This window comes from Pleurodeles waltl, chromosome 7 (genome assembly GCF_031143425.1).
Source record: "Pleurodeles waltl isolate 20211129_DDA chromosome 7, aPleWal1.hap1.20221129, whole genome shotgun sequence".
Lineage (NCBI taxonomy): Eukaryota > Metazoa > Chordata > Amphibia > Caudata > Salamandridae > Pleurodeles > Pleurodeles waltl.
Genome location: NC_090446.1, coordinates 963,831,108 through 963,851,177, shown reverse-complemented (window position 1 = coordinate 963,851,177; position 20,070 = coordinate 963,831,108). Strand labels below are relative to the sequence as shown.

Genomic DNA, 20,070 nt, shown 5'->3' with positions numbered 1-20,070 from the left:
GGTGTGAGTACATTTAACGCATGATAAGAAAAGATTGAGATAAAGTCGGAGGTGCACATTGCCAATTCTGGATATAAAGGTAAGCAATTACCAATTGTACGCACGCGGGTACCCTTCAAAATAGACATGCAGCACCTCTGTCTTTTAGGTGGAGTTGGAGTGCATGTGCGAGAGAATGTATGGAGTCTTTGGAAAAAAATGTGTCGGTGAGAGATACTTTTAGGGGTTCTTTACGTAGATTCCATGTGTTGGAGAAGGGTACCTGACAAGGCGTGCCCTTGTGGGAATGACGGGCATTACAGAGGGTCCTATGGAACATATATGGCGTACTTTCGAGGGGCTTTGAGTGCATTATATTAGGGACGTTATACCGAGCAGTTTGGGACGTTTCATAACATACACGTAGGGTTTCTAGAGTACATTATGGGATATTTAGACAATATAAGAGAGGTGTAATTGCACTGCGGGACATTTTGTGTGACATAAACGAGGGATGCCCATTGCACCATGTGGAATATGCGAGGGATCTAGTGCATTATGAGATAATGAAAGTATACATGGGGGACAAATAGTGCATTATAGGACAGTTGTCTACCAGTGAGGGTTGCTATGAAGTACTCGGATTTTTGGCAGTTGGGGTGTTTACAAAGGATTATTGAGAAAGTGTAGAATATATAGGAAATAATAAGGGGTGATTTGGTGCATAATTAATTAATGTGGAGAACATAGTTGCATGCATGTGAGGGCTTACATTGTAAAATGGGGTGTACTATTTATTGGGCTGTTGTGTGTAAAATTATTATTATGAGATGTGTGTACGTGGGGAATGTTGAAACGTAAGTGTTGCATGAGAGGGATGCTTTCGGAATGTTGTGATGAACGAGTGGAATACAACGAAACTAATAGGTACATACGGGGTATGTTGATACAGGTTGTGTGCAAATGGGTCATGGGCAAGTATATGTACAATATTATAGGACAGGTATGAGTGATATCATGGAACACACGGGGTGCAGACCGTTAATATGTTAGGACTTAATGTGTACAAGAAATGTTGTGTTGTTCAATAGACATGTTTGGGGGTTAGCTCGGTCTATTAAATGGTTATGTAATTGAAATTTGTGAATTGTAATATGCTTGTGTAATTCAAATGTGTAAAATCCCCACTTCATGTACACTATATTGTATCGTCTGGAAACTACCCCAGTAATGTTCAGCGTTCCGTTCCTCTCCAGCTTGGTTACCCCAGCATCAATACCCATATATACAAAAACAAGTGAAGAATATTCCGGAAAAGTTGAATATACGCGGGCTCTTATGGAATAGTTACGAACATGGCAGTATTAAGGGAAGAGGGATCTTTATCCGGGTAGCTGGTATGTGAAGAGACAGCTGCTTTATGGATGTGTTATACTATTTGCAGCTGTGAAAATTCTGGGGGCTAGAAGGGTGCTAAAACACACTCGAGATGCATTATCCGACACTTAACTTATTATGAAAGTATTTTAGTGGATGTTGGAAATATATGAGATGTGTTGTGGGGCAGTTTGGTTGTATAGTAAGGAAAGCTGACCTGCATTATCAGCTGAGGCATACCTTAAGTCTATTACGAGGCGAGTAGGGTATATAAAGTTGATGTATATGGTACAGTTGTGATATAAACGATGATGTGTATTTTGGACATCCAGGCTGATCGATGTGGTTTTTGGCGGCGGGGTGTTGCTATTTGAGGGACTTAATAGGCATGTTAGGGCATAATTGAGGAGTGAATCTCCCACCCATTGGCACTCGGAGGCAGTCTCTGAGCTACATAAAGATCTTAGCAATTAACCAACGTGAAATATGGGCTCTTTAAAGCTGATGTGTAGGAAGCACGATTGGAAAGCAGCGTAGATCTGTTACAGGAAGCCGATGAATACATGACGTGTTTCCAGGTAATAATAATGTGTATTAAGCAAATTTCAGGTTTGTAGGCGGAGCACAAAAACATGCGAGTGGTGTACTGAGCGTCCGAGGTATATCATGACATACGTAGTATAACTGGCAGATATTATGTCCACCCAACGTATACATTGGGTTTACAGTGATCAGCTGATGTGGATGTATATATGGACTGTTTCTGGGTTATGGGCAGGCGAGGCATTCGGTAGGATGTTGATTCGTTAGCTGTGAAGTACACTGGGTGTGCTGTAGGCGCATTCTTTCAATTAGCTCAGTCTATGTTTCCACCTGCAAGAAATATTTTTGGAGTGGTTCAAACATGAGAAAAATAACTAGATGTATGATGCGCTTGCTTATCATGTGTGAGTTTAGCATGCCTTAGATGTTACGTGCAACTGGGGTATAATGGATATGCACTATACAGCAGTCGAGTGTAATACAAATTAGGTGCAATTTTAGTCTCAAATTTACACTCCCCGCCAGGCTTGTTGAGCCTGAGAGAAGACTTCACTGTTCAGGCAGCCCCTTGTAAGTCCTTCTTCTACGTCTCCTGTATGACGCGTTGGGCTACCTCACTTCCGGTCTCGTACCAGTCTACTGAGTGTAATTGCCACGCCTCCCTCCCCCCAGGGAAAAGGCTATTGGTAGGCAGGTCACGTAGCAACACTCTGGGGGCCGGGGAGGGGCGGCACAGGCGCTCCAACCAATGGAGGCGCAGCGGAATATTCCACGGAGCTCAGGCCTTAGCAACGGCGCTGGCAACGACAGTTACGTCACAGGAGTATTATGGTCTGGTTAGGTCCCTTACTGGTGTAGGGAGCGGGGCGGACATGGAGCTGTCGGCTGTAGGGGAGCGGGTGTTCGCTGCCGAGGCACTACTCAAGCGACGAGTGCGGAAGGTGAGAGAAGGGTAGACGGGGCGTTAGTAGAGGAGCAGAAAGGTAAGGCCAGTTGATACTAAAGGTCTGTCAGTGATTGTTCGAGGTGGTCTTAATACCGAAGTTGTCAGTCGGAGGTGGTTCTGGGGGAGGGACATGCTGCAGAACTGTCAGACTCGTGTGCATGGATGACCGATGGTGGTTGCACGCGCAATAGATGCTTTGAGCTATTGAGGTGCTTGACTCTACTCAGGGGATGGGCTTCACGGTCTGGTGAGGGAACTTATTGGGTGCATGCACCGAAGGTACGGACGGTGTAAGTGCTGTGGTACGGAGGTATTTGATACTCGCAAAGAATACTGTTCAAATTCATTTTTTGAGGTTCGTGATTTAGAAGTGTCGTGCGGAGAATGGACCAAAGGTGTCACTGAGGTGCATGCACAGGACCGGATTCCGCTGTCCGGTGCATTGACCAGACCAGCCCTCACCACCGCATGCTTGCACGACTCAATGTACTCACCCAAAAGCCCCGTCTCAGAGACCTAATACGAATGCACCACCATGACAACACCACCAGTACATGCACAGGGCCGGACTGAGGAGCCAAAAGTAGAGCAAGCAAAAATGCTCAAACCAACACCACTCCATTCTTGTTCCCGCTCTATCATTTTTCATCTACCCATCTTCCCTCTCTCTGATCTCCTGTGCTCTTTTCAATCCTCTTTCTTGAACACCGTGCGGCCCCTGCAATTAAGATCGGAAATTTGGGGAAAGCAGCAGAGGCATGAGCAGCGGCTCTGCCCATCGAAATACCCGATGAATAAAAGGCCAATTGGCACTGTGTGGGTCAAGTAACTATTGGGAGTGTGCAAGTATGCTTGTTGAAAGATGGGTTACATGAACTGGTAGAGTAAATCCGTGCACTTCATGAAAGATCAGGACGTGTAATGAAGGGGCGAAATTGAGTATATGTACGGAGAGGCCAACATTGGGAGCTGAGAGCAAGGTTTGGGAGAAAACAGCGAAGTGACAAGGTGGGTACACGCAAAGGCAACTCGAGATTGTGTGTATTCACATAATTTGAGTGCTTTCACTGGCCGAGCGAGGTTCGATTGGTGTAATGGATGTGTTACGGTGAGCGGTGATAAGATAGTACAGCTATACAATGTGGGAGGATCCCCCATGGATGTGTCGGGAGGGTGCATTCATTGAAGGGGAACTATTGGCTGCATGCCCTAGAAATCGTGAATGTGAGCCTATGCTGTATACACCGTGAGGTGGTGAATACACCAGAGGAACGAACTTTGATGCATGCCTTGGGGTTTGTTGCATGTGCTGGTGTTTTCTGGGTGGATCATTGCATTAAGGAACCAGCTTGGGAAGATGCACTGCGAATTTATGTGTTTCACGCTATGCATCCTTTACTCTTGTTATCTTTTCTAGGGTCGGATGGAGTACCTGGTGAAGTGGAAGGGGTGGTCTCAGAAGTAAGTAACCAATAAATATGACGCATTTAACTTAACGTAATCAGTCAACACCCCGTGAAGGAAATCTCAGAACCTTTGGTAAAGTTAGTGCCTTGCACCAAACATTAACACCCCCACAAACCGCCCCATCTATTCGACAGTGTGTGAGCCCGGTGCGTGACCGAGGTCATTTCACGTTCCTGCTGAGAATGACCCATTTGGTAGGCCTAGTTTCCAAGAGGTACAGTGCAATGTGTTGCACATTCCACCAGCCGAGATATTTAAGCCAACACTATATTCAGGAAGTTGTAGTGGTTCTTATAATTCACATGTATTTATTTATTCGCTTGGTTATTTAAAACCATTACAAAATAAAAACAGCATATCCGTGCATTATTTTTTGATGCACAGACACGTCAATAGATTCAGCTTATTATTATTAATGTTATGAAGTTATTCCAACTATTTTACTTGTTTTTACTGAGCCACCTAACAAGACAACTCAATATTACAAACAAATATTCAGCTGAAAAGGAAAATATGGCTGCATTAAAAAAGTACCACAGTAAAACTGGGTTGTGCAAGGATGCTATAAACTTGTTTCAATAGGAATCGGTTACAGTAAGCGGTTATTTCCTTTAAAAAAAAATCCATAATTAGACGCAGTATATGTTAAAGCAGTAAATACCTAAAAACCTCAGTAGTTTTTATTGATAACTGGCTAAAAGACATCATCAGAACTGTTTGATAAACTACAAAGACACAGTGGGGATGCTGCTTATGCTTTTTGTGAGAACTGGAATCTCCCATAATATCACGAGAAAGGGTTTCTTTCTCATTTACATATGATTTTCATAGCGTGTTAATGAATTAGTTTTATAAAATAAACTTTGCATTTCAAGATTTTTTTGCAGCCGTGCTGTGAGCTTCATTTTTCATGCAGCCATAAGAGTCTGTGAACCATCTGATGTAAGCGTCTGTGAACCAGGAACCTGAACTGGTGGTTTATTTCCAGGTTTGATGCATGTTAATGGTAAGGCAGTTCGTAGCTAGAGCTATCAGATTACGAAAATAACTTGGTAGCTCTGGCTGCGAACTGCCTTAACTCTAAATTAGTTTGTTCCCCGCACACCTGTTAGGAGATTTGCCATTGGGATTCCCCCACTCAACCCTCAACTCCAGGGCTGTCTTTCCCAACTTGGAGTCTTCACAGTGGGTTCTTGCTCCCCTTTCCTCCACTACCTCCAATCCGATTTAAAATACAGGGAGTGCAGAATTATTAGGCAAGTTGTATTTTTGAAGATTAATTTTATTATTGAACAACAACCATGTTCTCAATGAACCCAAAAAACTCATTAATATCAAAGCTGAATATTTTTGGAAGTAGTTTTTAGTTTGTTTTTAGTTTTAGCTATGTTAGGGGGATATCTGTGTGTGCAGGTGACTGTTACTGTGCATAATTATTAGGCAACTTAACAAAAAAAAATATATACCCATTTCAATTATTTATTATTACCAGTGAAACCAATATAACATCTCAACATTCACAAATATACATTTCTGACATTCAAAAACAAAACAAAAACAAATCAGTGACCAATATAGCCACCTTTATTTGCAAGGACACTCAAAAGCCTGCCATCCATGGATTCTGTCAGTGTTTTGATCTGTTCACCATCAACATTGCGTGCAGCAGCAACCACAGCCTCCCAGACACTGTTCAGAGAGGTGTACTGTTTTCCCTCCTTGTAAATCTCACATTTGATGATGGACCACAGGTTCTCAATGGGGTTCAGATCAGGTGAACAAGGAGGCCATGTCATTAGATTTCCTTCTTTTATACCCTTTCTTGCCAGCCACGCTGTGGAGTACTTGGACGCGTGTGATGGAGCATTGTCCTGCATGAAAATCATGTTTTTCTTGAAGGATGCCGACTTCTTCCTGTACCACTGCTTGAAGAAGGTGTCTTCCAGGAACTGGCAGTAGGACTGGGAGTTGAGCTTGACTCCATCCTCAACCCGAAAAGGCCCCACAAGCTCATCTTTGATGATACCAGCCCAAACCAGTACTCCACCTCCACCTTGCTGGCGTCTGAGTCGGACTGGAGCTCTCTGCCCCTTACCAATCCAGCCACGGGCCCATCCATCTGGCCCATCAAGACTCACTCTCATTTCATCAGTCCATAAAACCTTAGAAAAATCAGTCTTGAGATATTTCTTGGCCCAGTCTTGACGTTTCAGCTTGTGTGTCTTGTTCAGTGGTGGTCGTCTTTCAGCCTTTCTTACCTTGGCCATGTCTCTGAGTATTGCACACCTTGTGCTTTTGGGCACTCCAGTGATGTTGCAGCTCTGAAATATGGCCAAACTGGTGGCAAGTGGCATCGTGGCAGCTGCACGCTTGACTTTTCTCAGTTCATGGGCAGTTATTTTGCGCCTTGGTTTTTCCACACGCTTCTTGCGACCCTGTTGACTATTTTGAATAAAACGCTTGATTGTTCGATGATCACGCTTCAGAAGCTTTGCAATTTTAAGAGTGCTGCATCCCTCTGCAAGATATCTCACTATTTTTGACTTTTCTGAGCCTGTCGAGTCCTTCTTTTGACCCATTTTGCCAAAGGAAAGGAAGTTGCCTAATAATTATGCACACCTGATATAGGGTGTTGATGTCATTAGACCACACCCCTTCTCATTACAGAGATGCACATCACCTAATATGCTTAATTGGTAGTAGGCTTTCGAGCCTATACAGCTTGGAGTAAGACAACATACATAAAGAGGATGATGTGGTCAAAATACTCATTTGCCTAATAATTCTGCACTCCCTGTAGTCTCAGGGATCAGCAAGCAAACCAAACCCTTCCACAACTTTTATCTAGCAGTAGATCCAAGTGGTTTCATGGCTCTTCAATGGTAGACTCTCTCTTTATGTATCCTGGAAAGCAGTAAAAAGTGAGTTCTTTAGGTATGAAGCCACAACTTAACACATGCAGAAGGAAACACTATATTGTAGGGAATACAAAATTAGTAATAGCTGGCGAATTATTTGTTATACAAGCACGCTAAAGTGAAGATTGCATTCCAGTCTGACACAAACCTATATGTATTTAAAGATATTGACAGGGCTGAGTAGATGAAAACATTGCTGCTACTGGCAACAATAGGTAATACATCCATCAATCAACCCACCCATAAATTGATGATTGAGATTCCTTTGATCTTGAATGCAACATCTCCCCTAGAGGAAGCTGTAGACCCCAAGATGTGTCCATGCAATAATTCCCCACGTCCATATGGTCTCAACATTTTGTGAACCACAGTGTTCTATTCTTGCATCAATACCATTACCTCTGTTAAAGTATCTTGAAACTGATGCAGCAGTGAAAGGCACCATGTTCGTAAAAAATAAGGAAAGATCACACAAAAACAGGACATTTTATCCCAATTTCCCTATGTTTGGACGCTAATGTTTACATAAACAAATTAAGATAGCTTCTTTCACTAAAGAATTGAACCCCCCGCACACACACACGTGTGCATGTGTGTATGTATGTATATATATATATATATATATATGTATATATAAGTCCTGGGGAAGCTGGGTGACTGGGAAAGATTAGGTATTTCCTTACTATTCCAGCTATGCAATAAAGGATATATTTGATTCTTTTACCCAACTTGATTTTAAACTTTAACATTTAGAATTATATCGTTTTCTAAACGTTGCAGTCACAAAAAGGAACATGTCAGATACTCAAGACTTTGTCGCTACTGTGTACCTATCATGTAGCCAATTTTATTTCTGGAATCTAATCTTTTCTTAAAAGACATACTTCTGTATAAAAACAGCTCATAGCGAAATGGGACAATACCCCAACAAAGTTGAACCGATATCTTGTCCCTAAGGAGAAATGTCTATGTATCTGGTAGTCACCTTTCACATATTCATAACATTAGTGCTTGCACAGACTCCTTTTATGGTCCTGCCCAGCTTGCTTTGGGCACTGGACTGGGTAAGCACACCTCTTAACATCATCATCTTGGTGACACTGTCAGTAAGAAAAAAAAGGCAACTTGTTGCTCATGCTGTACTATTGTACCCATGTTCAAACATAGTGGAGGGAAGTACACCACACCTTGCTAGGTATCGCCAGGTTCCCATCTTGCCTGGTTCACCCAATTTTTTTTTTTTTTTTTAAAGGCACAGTTTGTTCTTCAACACACATTCCACTCAGTAAATGCAATGCTATAAATGTTGATGTGCTTTCAGCGATTTCAGTGGAAAATATATCTAACTGAAAACGGGCAAACGACTTTTAAGATATACCTGGTGGGCTTAGGTCACACATGTATGAATGTGATATTGTACTTGGCAATAAAAATCATATGTCTAGCTCCAAACTTTTTTTAAGTCACCTTTATAAATACCTACAAATCACTGCAAACCTTACATTATCACACTGAAACTGCCTGCATGCAGTGTAGGCGTGTATCATCAGCATATGTTTCATACTACAACAGACACACAGCCCTACCAATTCTGTCAGTAGTATGGTACCCTTATTCTCAAGTCATCCTTGCAACTGATTCCTATCATTCTGGATATATCCCGTCTCTGTACTTTTTCGCTTTACATCTTGAAGCAAACTGTAAAATTGAAATTGTATGAGTCAGCTCGTAGATTTCATCAAAAGTAAACCACAATTTCTCATTACATTTAATTTCACTGCTCATAAGTTCTCGTAATCATTTAGGTTCCATCTTTCCTTATTGAATGTACTTATATTTTGCATCTATTGTCAACTCCTGGACATTTCCCTACCTTATTTTCTTTCCTACATTATTTTGTTTCCTATTCCTTATTATTGTTAATGTGTTTCAAGAGCGCAGTAAAAAGTTTTGGAAAAAATAGTAATTTAATTTAAATTTAGATAAGCCTTACATGAAGTGGCTAATCATAATCCTAACAATGAGAGCACTAACATCTATTAATGGCCTGCCTTTTGCAACTCTAAAGCTTTAAAAAAAATACTAACATCGAAATTTTGTCAGCGTAATACAATTTCCTTGAGTAAAGTTATCATTGGTAATCTGGTAGAGACTCTATCTTGCCCCAAATCCCTTACCTTACAATATTCCCCAGGTGTCAGACTGGATCTTGACATTTTCGAGCAGTACCTCTGCACTCAGGTAGGTCCCACTGATTAGCTCAGTGTTGGCAGTGATGTCTGCACTAGAGTGGCCTACAGAGACACTGAGCCCATCAGTTTCTTTTTGTGACATTTCCATGTCAGAAAGCGCACAGACATCGCTTGTAGCTCGGTTCCCGTTCTGGTCAATGTAATGGCCATTAGAAAGGCTGTTTTTATGGCCAAGAGACGCAGATGGCAGCTATTCATAGACTCGAAGGGTGAGCACATCCAAAATGTCAAAACTGAGGTAAGATTCCTTTGCGGTATGATGAAAGATTTTGGAGGAAAAGTGTTGGAGTCCTTTTAGAAAACAAGTCACAACAAGTGACTTGTTCAGGGAAGGTTGATCTGGCAACTGCAAGAAAGCCAGTATGGCTGAAAGATACCCTTAAACTATCCCTAAGGCAAAGCCTTGCCGGGCTAACAAGAAAATAAATAATCACACCACGGACAAAGGTGCAGAGAGTGTATCAAGATTTTTGGAAGTACTCCAAGCCACAGACTTGTCCCAATGGCAGGCTTATCAGGGCTCTCAAAATCTACTCGACCACTCGCTATGGCGAGTTTTATTTTATGAGGGCGAGCTATTTTTAGATTCCACTCGACCCTTCTGACAAGTGGACAAGGAACAGGTGTTCTATTCAGTCAGAAACTGAATTAGCAATTAAGATGCCTTTAAATCTTATTCTTGTCACATTTGATCTATGTTCAGAGACAGAGGCCAGTTAAAAGTCAGTGAACTGTCCGACCTATGTAAAATGAAAGGCTTTTGGTATCAGGTTTTTCCTAACACACAACATTTATATAACTAACACACATTTAAAAATATATTTCAGTAGCTCTGAAATAATTTTTTTTGTAGTTCTTTGTGATGAAAAAAAATATTTTAATAGGATGAAAGAAAAGTCAGAACTCTTTACTTGGTGATGTGCAAATGATAAATATTTTCTGAAACCCAATTTTCACAGATTACTGTTAATACACAACATAGTTTTATCAGTAAAGATGCAAGTTAGTGGGAAGGTTTTTGGACATTTCTTGGAAATGTACTGCCTGTAAATGACAGTGTGCTACCACATCATGCTGTAGTAATATATTTATTAAAAGTGAGTGGTTAGACATTAACTGAGAAACACTCCTGCCCTGATGGCAAAGCTATTAGTAAACTAAGAGGCAAGTCATGCATGGATCATGTGTACTCTGTATGTGGGCTATATTTATTATACATTTCTTGGAAATGTATTGTCTGTAAATGACAGTGTGCTACCACATCATGCTGTAGTAATATATTTATGAAAAGTGAGTGCTTAAACATAAACTGAGAAACACTCCTGCCCTGATGATTTTACGAGGCCTGCATATACTATCTTGGTTGAGTGACTCCTGCCTGCCAGATTGATATTGTAAATTTCCAAAGATAGGTCAAAGACTGTCAGCTGCTGTTGCTCAGTCACCATGTATGAAGGCCGAGCGTGCACAGGTTCCGGTGCAACACCCTGCCTTGTTGCTGTGACAGAACATCCTCCCTTAAAGGGCAGCCTGATTGGTGGACCGATGCTCATGTCTGGGAGTTCAGAATACCATACTCTCCGAGCCCAGTCTGGAGTCACAAAGCTGGCTTGGGCCCAGTTGTTCCTGATCTTCTTAAGAACTCTGGGCAGTAGTGTTATCAAAAGGAAGGCATACAGGAAGGATGAAGTCCACTTGAGAGGAAATGCACCTTCGAGTGTGAACTGCCTTGGAAATTCCAGCACTAAGAAGTTGCGAATTCTTTGGGGTGGCAAATAGAGGAAGCCAAGGTTCTCCCAATTCGTGAAAGAGACATTGTACCACCTCTGGGTGGAGACGCCATCCATGATCCGCAAGGCATCAACAGCTAAGTTAATCTGCCTGGCGTTTAGAAATCCCACCAGGTGTTGCATGACCAGGAATATGTTCTGACGTTCCAGCCATGTCCAGAGATGCAGGACTTTGACACATGGTCCACAACACCACCCTGCTTGTTACAAAGCCGCATAATTGGTGGGTTGTCTGTGAACACCTGAACTAGACTTCCCTTGATGGAAGGAAGGACGAAAGACTTTCAGTGGCAGGCAAATCTCTCTCAACTCCAGCAGGTGCTTGTGGAGCTGAGACTCCGCTGGAGACCAGAGTACTCATCTCCACATCTCCCAGGTGGCTGCCCTAACCAAGAAGTGGTGCTTCTGTCAAGACAGTCAGCTCTGGGTAGGGAAGTGGATGGGTTTGCCGCTGACCCAATTGCGGATCATCAGCCACCACTGCAGATCTTTTGCAGCTCCCTCTGATAACTGGATCCGGTCAGCGAGATCCGCCTGATCCTGCACCCACTGGGACATAAGGTCACGCTACAGAGCCCACATGTGCTAGTGGGTATGGGTTACTAGCAGGATGCAGGAGGCCATGAGGCCCAGAAGCCTCTAAGTCCGTCTCACCAAAATCTAGGATGGGGGCTGAAAATTCGGAATCATAGCCTGCATATCCTGGACTTGCTTCTCCAGGGGATAGTCCTGAAACTGCACAGTGTCTAGAATAGCTCTGATGAAAGGAAGCGCCTGAGAGGGAGTCAGGTGTGACTTTGGCACATTGACAGTGTACCTCAGGGAATGCAGGAGGTCTGTCATAGCGTAGAGGTGGGTGATAACTGCCTGGAGCAAGCCTGATTTCAACAGCCAGCCTTTGAGGTAGGGGAAGACTGGAATCCCTGGCCTCTGCAGATGGACTGCAACCACTGCCATCACCTTTGTGAACACCCAAGCAGCGCTAGTAAGGCTGAAAGGGAGCACAGTGAACTGAAGATGCTTGCAGCCCACCATGAACTTCAGGTAAAGCCTCTGAAAAGACAGAATGGGTATGTGAAAATAGGTCTCCTGCAAGTGCAACTCTTCCATCCAGTCTCTAGGGCAGGTGGGACCAGAGCTAACAAAAGCGTCGTGAAATTATCCTTTTTCTGGAAGAAGTTGAGAGGCCACAGGTCTAGTATAGGGCAGAAGTCTCTGTCCTTTTTGGGCACCAGAAGGCATCAGGAATACCAACCATGATCTGATTCTGATGCCGGCACCCTCGCTATGGCTCCTTTGCCAAAAAGAGCCTTCACTTCCTGACTAACCAGGGAGAGGTAGTCCTCCGTCAGCCAATCTGCGATGGTGGTAGGGATGGTGGTATTTTGGTGAATGGAGGGCTGAAACTTTTGGAGCACCCATTTGTCAGATGTTATGAACTGCCAGTGGGGCAGGTGCCTCCTGATCCTGCCAATGTGCAGTTGCCCGTGATGGTGATAAGGCAAACCAAATTAAAGGAGTTTGGAGGCTGCGGCTGCCAGGGAGTGGCAGACTGGGAAGACTTCTGGCTTGGGTCCTATGAGGCTTGTGGGAGCCGTAGCTGCAGCCATGAAAGGAGTGGAAAGCCTGTTTGGCTTGGTGGCTGGGAGAGAATAAACACAGTTGGCAGCCCCTACTTTAGCCAACGAAGGGGCGAAAAGCAGACTGGGCCTGACATGAGCAGTGGAGAGTCCCAATAACCAGGTAGTGGCCCTCGTGTCATTAAAGTGCTTGAATGCTGAATCTCCCTTGTTGCCAGAGAGGCATGTTCCATCAAATGGCTTGTCAATAAGGGATGCCTAGACATCCCCCAAAAAGCCAGCAGATCTCAGCCATGTGTCCTGTTGAAGTGCAACCCTAGTGCGTCAGTTGTAGATAGTCTGCAGCATATGATGAACTTTGCTCTGTCCCTGCCATCGGCAGAAGCCCGGGTCAGGATGGCTCGGGTTTCCTCAGAGACCATGGGCAGCACTTGTGCAATCAGAATCCCAAACTCTTTGGGAGTACTTGCCCAAGAGGCACCTGGTGTTCACGAACTGCAGTGCAAGACTGGCGGAAGAGAACATTCTTTTGCTGAAGGTGCCCAACCTCTTGGATTCCTTATCCGGTGCTGTGCTAGGGATGCTCCAGGGTTGAATTTAGATATGGAGGCCTCTCCGGGGTGGAGTGCTGGGTGAGTAAAGCTGGGCCCCTATGAGCGAGGTATGGGCAGTTGTCTGCTGCACCTGAGCCCCTGTGCAGGGCTTGGCCCAGGCCCTGAGCAGGCCATCCATGAGGGCTTCATTGAAAGGGAGGAAAGGTTCTGTGGTGGCGACTCTCAGCTGAAGCTCCTCTGTCAAGATGTTCGTCTTGACTGCCACTGACGGCAGCGTAAGGTCCAGGACCTTAGTTTCTGTCCTCACCATCATGGCAAATGAAGCCCCTTCCTCCATAGGCACACGATGAGGAGAGACTAAGCCAGGGTCTGGGGAGGTGTTCAAACCACTAGCATCCACCAGTGCCTCATACTAGTTACTCTTTGTGGTTGCGATAGCTATTAAAAAACATAGATCAGATCCCTCCTAATCACTCTCCCTTTAGGGCCTATCGAAAATAGTAGGCCCTGACTTCGACTCAGAATGTTATGTTCCAGCCTGCGCTAGAGTAGACTTCAAGGGACACTGGTCTAGCTCCATATTGGAGTCAGGTGTAGCGATGGGGGGGGAGGGGTCAGTGGTGCCGGAAATTACATTACTGGAATGAGCTTCGGGGAACGTCGCAGTCTCGGATCCTGATATGATCCGGATCCATGGGATGTACTGGTGCTGAGGGCTGACCCACCGGTGGGAATCCATTGGGTACATCAGCTGAACCTATGGTGACCAAAGGCGCTCCAGAGGGTTTGGCCCTCCCAAATATGAGGTGCATGGCTTCATAAAACTCTTTTGATCAGGTGGGGGAGGCTCCGGGAAATTGTGGGAGTTGCGGAGCACACTCAAACTCGGGCTCTGTGGCTGACACATGAAAACGGGTCCTAGAATGCTGCTTTCGTTCCTATCCTTATCTGAAGACTTGTGCTGGTGCGGTGAAGTCACAGAGCTTCTCAACTTCTTGGATTTTTTTTAACGTCTTTTGCGTGACCTACTCGAAGACAACTTCATGCATGATGTCAAGCACCAGGAACTGCTCCCAGAACTTGCCAGGGCTTTCTGTGCAGCCATAGGGCCTCACAGAGTCGACTGGTGTCCGGCAACCAGGAGCTTCAGGAAACGCTTCCAAATGCCTTTGGATTCATGGTGCGGCAGTCAGGACAGGCCTTGGAGTTATGGCCCCGCTAAACTCCACATGTTTTTTACGGGACATGCACACTGGGAGCAAAAAGCTCAAAAAGGGTTGACGAAGCACTATAAAATAGTCCAAAAAACAAATTGAGGTAGCTCTCTCTGGATCTGTGCTGATGGCGTGGGAAGAAAAGAACTGATGTCATTGTGACACCTATATAGGCACTGCGCATGTCACTTCTGGAATGGACAACGCTGATACGGAGTTGATTGATGCCACCTACTGGTGCTCAGAGGTACTGATGAAAAACCTCCAGATCTACTCTGACTCTTGGGGAATATTCTAAGATAAGGAATCTGCGGCTCTAAGTGTTTCTTAGGTAGGCCAGGTTTGTGGGTATAGCTGGATGTGGTCACGCGTAAAGTTAAGCAACTGCAAACACTTATTTTTATGGGCATTCATCAACATTTTGCAGACAGTTCTTGCCACCTATGAAAATGTGTCTAAGTTTACTTCTGTCGAGGGCAGATGTAAACGTTATCATGGTGGAGGGAGGCATATTTCCCCTTTTTTTCTTTTGTTCCAAATAAGTCAGAAATTCACTTTAAAATTTACAAAATGTGGAACTTATTTTGTGATTTGAGCTCTAAGATTTCACACACCAATATGTATCAGCTAACATTGCTCAACAACTACTTTAAGCTAAAGCATATATTTTACACAAGCTTTATTTTACGTTCTACACTCAACAGGAGTTTTCAAAAACACTGGCGCTCTCCATGAGCATCTTCTAATAACAGAGGGAGTTATCATTGGCATGACTGCCCTTCACTGTGGTTATGTCACGGTAATGCCTTCTAGAACACTGGTTAATGTTATGCCGGGCACTCATACTAATAGAAAAATAACAAGAAGAACTAACCCAAAAATAAATTGGGTTTAAAGGTTAACTGGTTGGCCCCAGTGTGATTTCACGGATGTGTTGCTTAAACCGTGGGCTACTACAGAGAGTTAGGAGCAAACCATCAAGTGTGCATTTGAAAATATGAACTTTGGTCTGTGACTGCCGTTTGAATGGACCAATTCAGGCAAACTTTTTCGGCTTGTACTGTGAATGTTTCGGAGATTGTGAAGGTGTAATGACTTAAAGGGATCGGTCATTTCAGAGGCGTTTGTGGAGCACTGTGATTGGCTCAAGGAGCAAATAGCATGACATGGATTATAAACGTACTAGTAAGTGGCCCGAGGCTCTGTGCTTAACCGCCCCAGTCTGTGCTTGCATACATCTTTGCACGGGTACATTCATAAGTTGAAATTCCTCGCCACCCCCACCCCCACCCCCATAGCCTTTTATCTATAGAAATAGATGCACAGTGATTCTCCTCATCTTCGCCTTGGAAGCACTGGCTCGAATTTCTTACTGAGCTTGTGCCATTGAACTTTACCCTTCTAGGTACAGCACGTGGGAACCTGAGGAAAACATCCTGGATGCTAGACTGGTGGCGGCTTTTGAAGAAAGGTAAGACGGCCTGGTGTGTGCTAAAGAGATCATTTACATATTAGGTATTTGCTTTTTAGGGCATGGCGTCATGACACAACCTGAAGTGAGGTCTTTTTTTCTCTCTTGTGTTTGAACTCTTTTCTTCAGGGAACGAGAGAGGGAGCTTTTTGGGCCAAAAAAGCGAGGTCCCAAACCCAAAACCTTCCTGTTAAAGGTGAGGATGAGGAAACCGAGCGAATTTGTGAACCAGTTTTGACATTGTGTGCTTAAAGATAAAACAAACCATAAAACACCCTTCATGTCTGTTTTGCTTACCCTACTTGCCCCTTTATTAAAGCCTTCAGCTATTAATGGTAACCTTTTATGTAGTGGGCCCGCTACCGGCTCCTTTTTACATTTGCTCATGTTATTATTGAAGAGGAAGAGGTGCTCATGGCGACAAGATGATCTACTACTTGAGAGAAATAATTATATGTGCAGCCATCGCCTTTATGTATTATATATGAACATCCTTACTTGTACCACAGGGAGACCGTGGCCGTAGTTTCATTCTGATAGTCTATAAAAGTGGGGGCCACCAGGCATACTGCAGGAGATGTATATCATTCTATTTCTCTCGTAATGTATATTGCATCCTTCCCTATAAATAATTATTTCATTTATGTACAAACACATGGAGAACGAATCTAATATTTCAGGGCTATATTTCTGAAATATGGGTGATAAATCATGATTAAGGTAGTAGTTCCAAAGGATGCGTCTCTGTATGTCTTGCCTTGGCCACACTCTAATTTCATCCACTTTCTTGGATTAACAGATAATCTATTCCTCCTTCCGGCAAGTATCCTGTGTTAGGCAGGCAGCATTGGGCACTGGAGGGAGAAGATCCGAACACATTTGCACTTCTTCAGACATTACATACCATGGGACATGGCCGTCACCTGGTCCGTTGGTTGTATCACAACCTTAGAACACCTTTAGAGATGTCCTTAGAGCCACTACGCAGGAAGTGGGAGGCAGACCTATCCCACATCCTTATCGAGAAAGAGTGGGACTTTTTGCTAGCATCCCCAAGACAGTATCACTCAACACTAGATTCAAATTCATTCAATTCTCAATCTTACACTGAGCATACCTTATAACACACCACATAAATGAAATGTTTCCTGGAGCAGCAGCTGAATGCCCCAGATGTCATCAAATGGGCGTGGATCTACTACATATGTTATGGCAATGTCCAGTGCTAGCTAATTATTGGGCAGAGATAACACAATCACTGTCTGCTTTTACGGGCCAGTCATATTGGGAGACGCCTGACTCCTGCTTCCTTGGCCTCTACCCACGTCCACAGAAGGCCAAGGTGACAGCCCGATTTATTGATTTGGTGCTCCTATTGGCCAAACATTTAGTAAGAAGACAATGCAAGTTCCTGAAAGCTCCACAAGTATATCAGTGGTGATGGAAATCACTGGTTGGGGACTGGCAGAGAGTGAAGCACTGCAGAGAGAGGAGTATAGGAGGGTGCACAAGGCACAAATCTCACTAGAATGGAATATTTTATTAGAGAACTTTAAAGGACAAGTGAGCTATAACAGTGAGGACCAGATGGACCCCATGGCATGCCACTTGTTCAGATACACACTCCCTAGTTGTGTGGCTCTTAGGTTCCTATTACAGGCTACATATCACAATCATGTAATGTACGCCAATTTAACACCCAAGCAAGACAATATAGCGCCCACACCGCCTACATATCCAGCTATGAACTGTTCTGTAATACAGTGAAAGGACAATACACAATTATCCAGTTCATTCTGTACAATTTAAGAAGTAGCCACAATACTAGCTTTCTATAGAACATGTTTTTGTTTGGTGACACAGTTAAAGGTTAGACAGTAGTAAGGGGTGAGGGGTTCCCAGGTAAACCCGCCAAATTATATCACATTTATTGAATTGTCTGCGGTGTTCCAAATTATTTGTGAAAATGTAACGCAGTTGCATTGTATAAATGGGTACCAGAGTTGTTATACAAAATATAATAACATTTGTGTTTAAAAAACACTCTAGAACCTGTGGTTTAAACTTCATTTTAACCATGTCTGGACTATGCAGGCCCATATTAGGTGCATATACTCTGATAGTAATTTTAGGTGACTTTTTTTGAATAAAAATAAATGACTTGTATCATAAGCAATACTCATGTATCCTAAGCTGCCTCCATACAGATTTGTGACAGTGTCCTTTTACATAACATGAGCGGTAAACTTAACATACTTATTCACATGTTGGTATGAAACCCAGTCCTCAGTTGTGCTTACCACACTTTCTAGAACCGCAGCTCAGTTTTGAGAATGACAAACTTTTGCGAGCAAACTAGCTTTAATGAACATGAGGTAGGCAATTTATTTTATTGTAACTTACGCATTGTCAGGGAGTGCACTGTCATTTACAGACAGCACATTGTTTAGTTGAAATGGGCCCTAAATCCGCACATACAGTTTTATTGATAAAACTACATTTCACAAAAATGATAATGTGTAGAAATGTGGTTTCTTTGGATATTTATAATTTGTCCATCACCAAGTATATAGATTTGTTTTGATCCTATCAAAATCTTTGTTTCCCGCAAATTACAAAACAAATGTGCTTCGGTTTTGCTTTCCTAACTGCTGGATGCATACAGTTCATTTACAGATAATTACATTTTGGTGTATGTTACAAACAATGACCTACTACAGCCTTTCGTTTCACTGTTGGTGTACCCCAATCTTACTTTTGACCTCTGACATTGAAGTTCAACAAATGTGACAATATAAACAAAGAATTTCAAAGCATCTTTATTTATTGTTTGGACTTTCCTGGCCCACCAAAATTCAGCTCATGGACCACAGTTCGGGGAAACTCTGCTCCATTGCAACATTCATTGTGCCAAAATGAGTGACCATTAATGCCTACCATTATCACTCATATTCCAACAAAGTTTGTGTAGGAATTGACCATCTTCTGGATGTCGCTCCTCCCACTCCAATTTCTGCCCTATCCTCCATGTGAGCTTTAGAACTCCGTGCATATACCTCTGCAAACCAGCATGAAAGTGCTTGTGCTCTCCCTTTAAACATAGTCGAATTGGCATAATTAACTTGCTTATACGTCCCTAGTATATGGTACAAAATGTACTTAAGGCCTGATAATTAAATGCCACCAGTGAAATGAAAGCACTTATTGGGCCGCCCAGTCAAGTAGGGTGACAAGGAGAACATGGCTTCAGGCCTACCTGCCATAGTAGCTTTACTGCTGCAGTTTATATCTGTAGCACACTCTGTTAAAATAACCCTTTTAACAGGTAACCCACCCCTTTTAAACATTAGTAAGTCACCCCTATGTGAGTCTTGTAGCCCACAATGTTGGTTGCATGGTATTTAAAAGTGGGACATGTAGAACATTAATACTACCATGTCTGTACAGTGATATAGCACTAAAACAGTGGTTCTTAACCTTTTAATTTCTGAGGACCTCTTCTTACTCATTACTGGAAGCCGAGGACCCCCCACTAAATTATTATTGAAATTGGGAAACCCTCACCGAGTCAATACTGGAAGCGAGGGAACCTGGCCTATGCATTTTCTATTATTTGAACTGCTAAACAATACACAAGGAATAACAAACAGTCATCAAACAAATTTACGTGATGAAATAATTTATTTAATTCACCATCAGATATAACAAAAATCAAAGTTGTAATTTTAATAGGAGATTTAGAGAGTTTCTAAATTCAATTCAGGCTATTCATCGTCCATACTGTATTCTGTATGATGCACTTGCACTGCTCTCACAAATCAATCTGAGGATACTAACTTAATTTTTAGTCCCCAATTTGAAATTTCTTCACATTTACAGACTATTTTAGCCTTTGACATTGGATATTAAACTTCTTTATTTATATAGACTGTATTAATCAGTTAATATTATTCAATTTTCTCAGTAATCTCGATTTCCC

The 20,070-nt window shown here is 43.0% G+C and overlaps 1 protein-coding gene across 1 annotated transcript in view; it reads left to right on the top strand.

Moving 5' to 3' along the window:
- The first annotated feature begins 2,725 nt into the window (after positions 1–2,725).
- CBX8 (chromobox 8) overlaps positions 2,726–20,070 on the top strand; it is a 99,221-nt gene continuing 81,876 nt past the window's right edge. The window contains exons 1-4 of the mRNA XM_069199709.1: positions 2,726–2,840; positions 4,263–4,306; positions 16,026–16,091; positions 16,221–16,287. Of these exons, the coding sequence (XP_069055810.1) occupies positions 2,772–2,840; positions 4,263–4,306; positions 16,026–16,091; positions 16,221–16,287 (246 nt within the window). The 5' untranslated portion in view covers positions 2,726–2,771. The remainder of the gene's footprint in view (positions 2,841–4,262; positions 4,307–16,025; positions 16,092–16,220; positions 16,288–20,070) is intronic.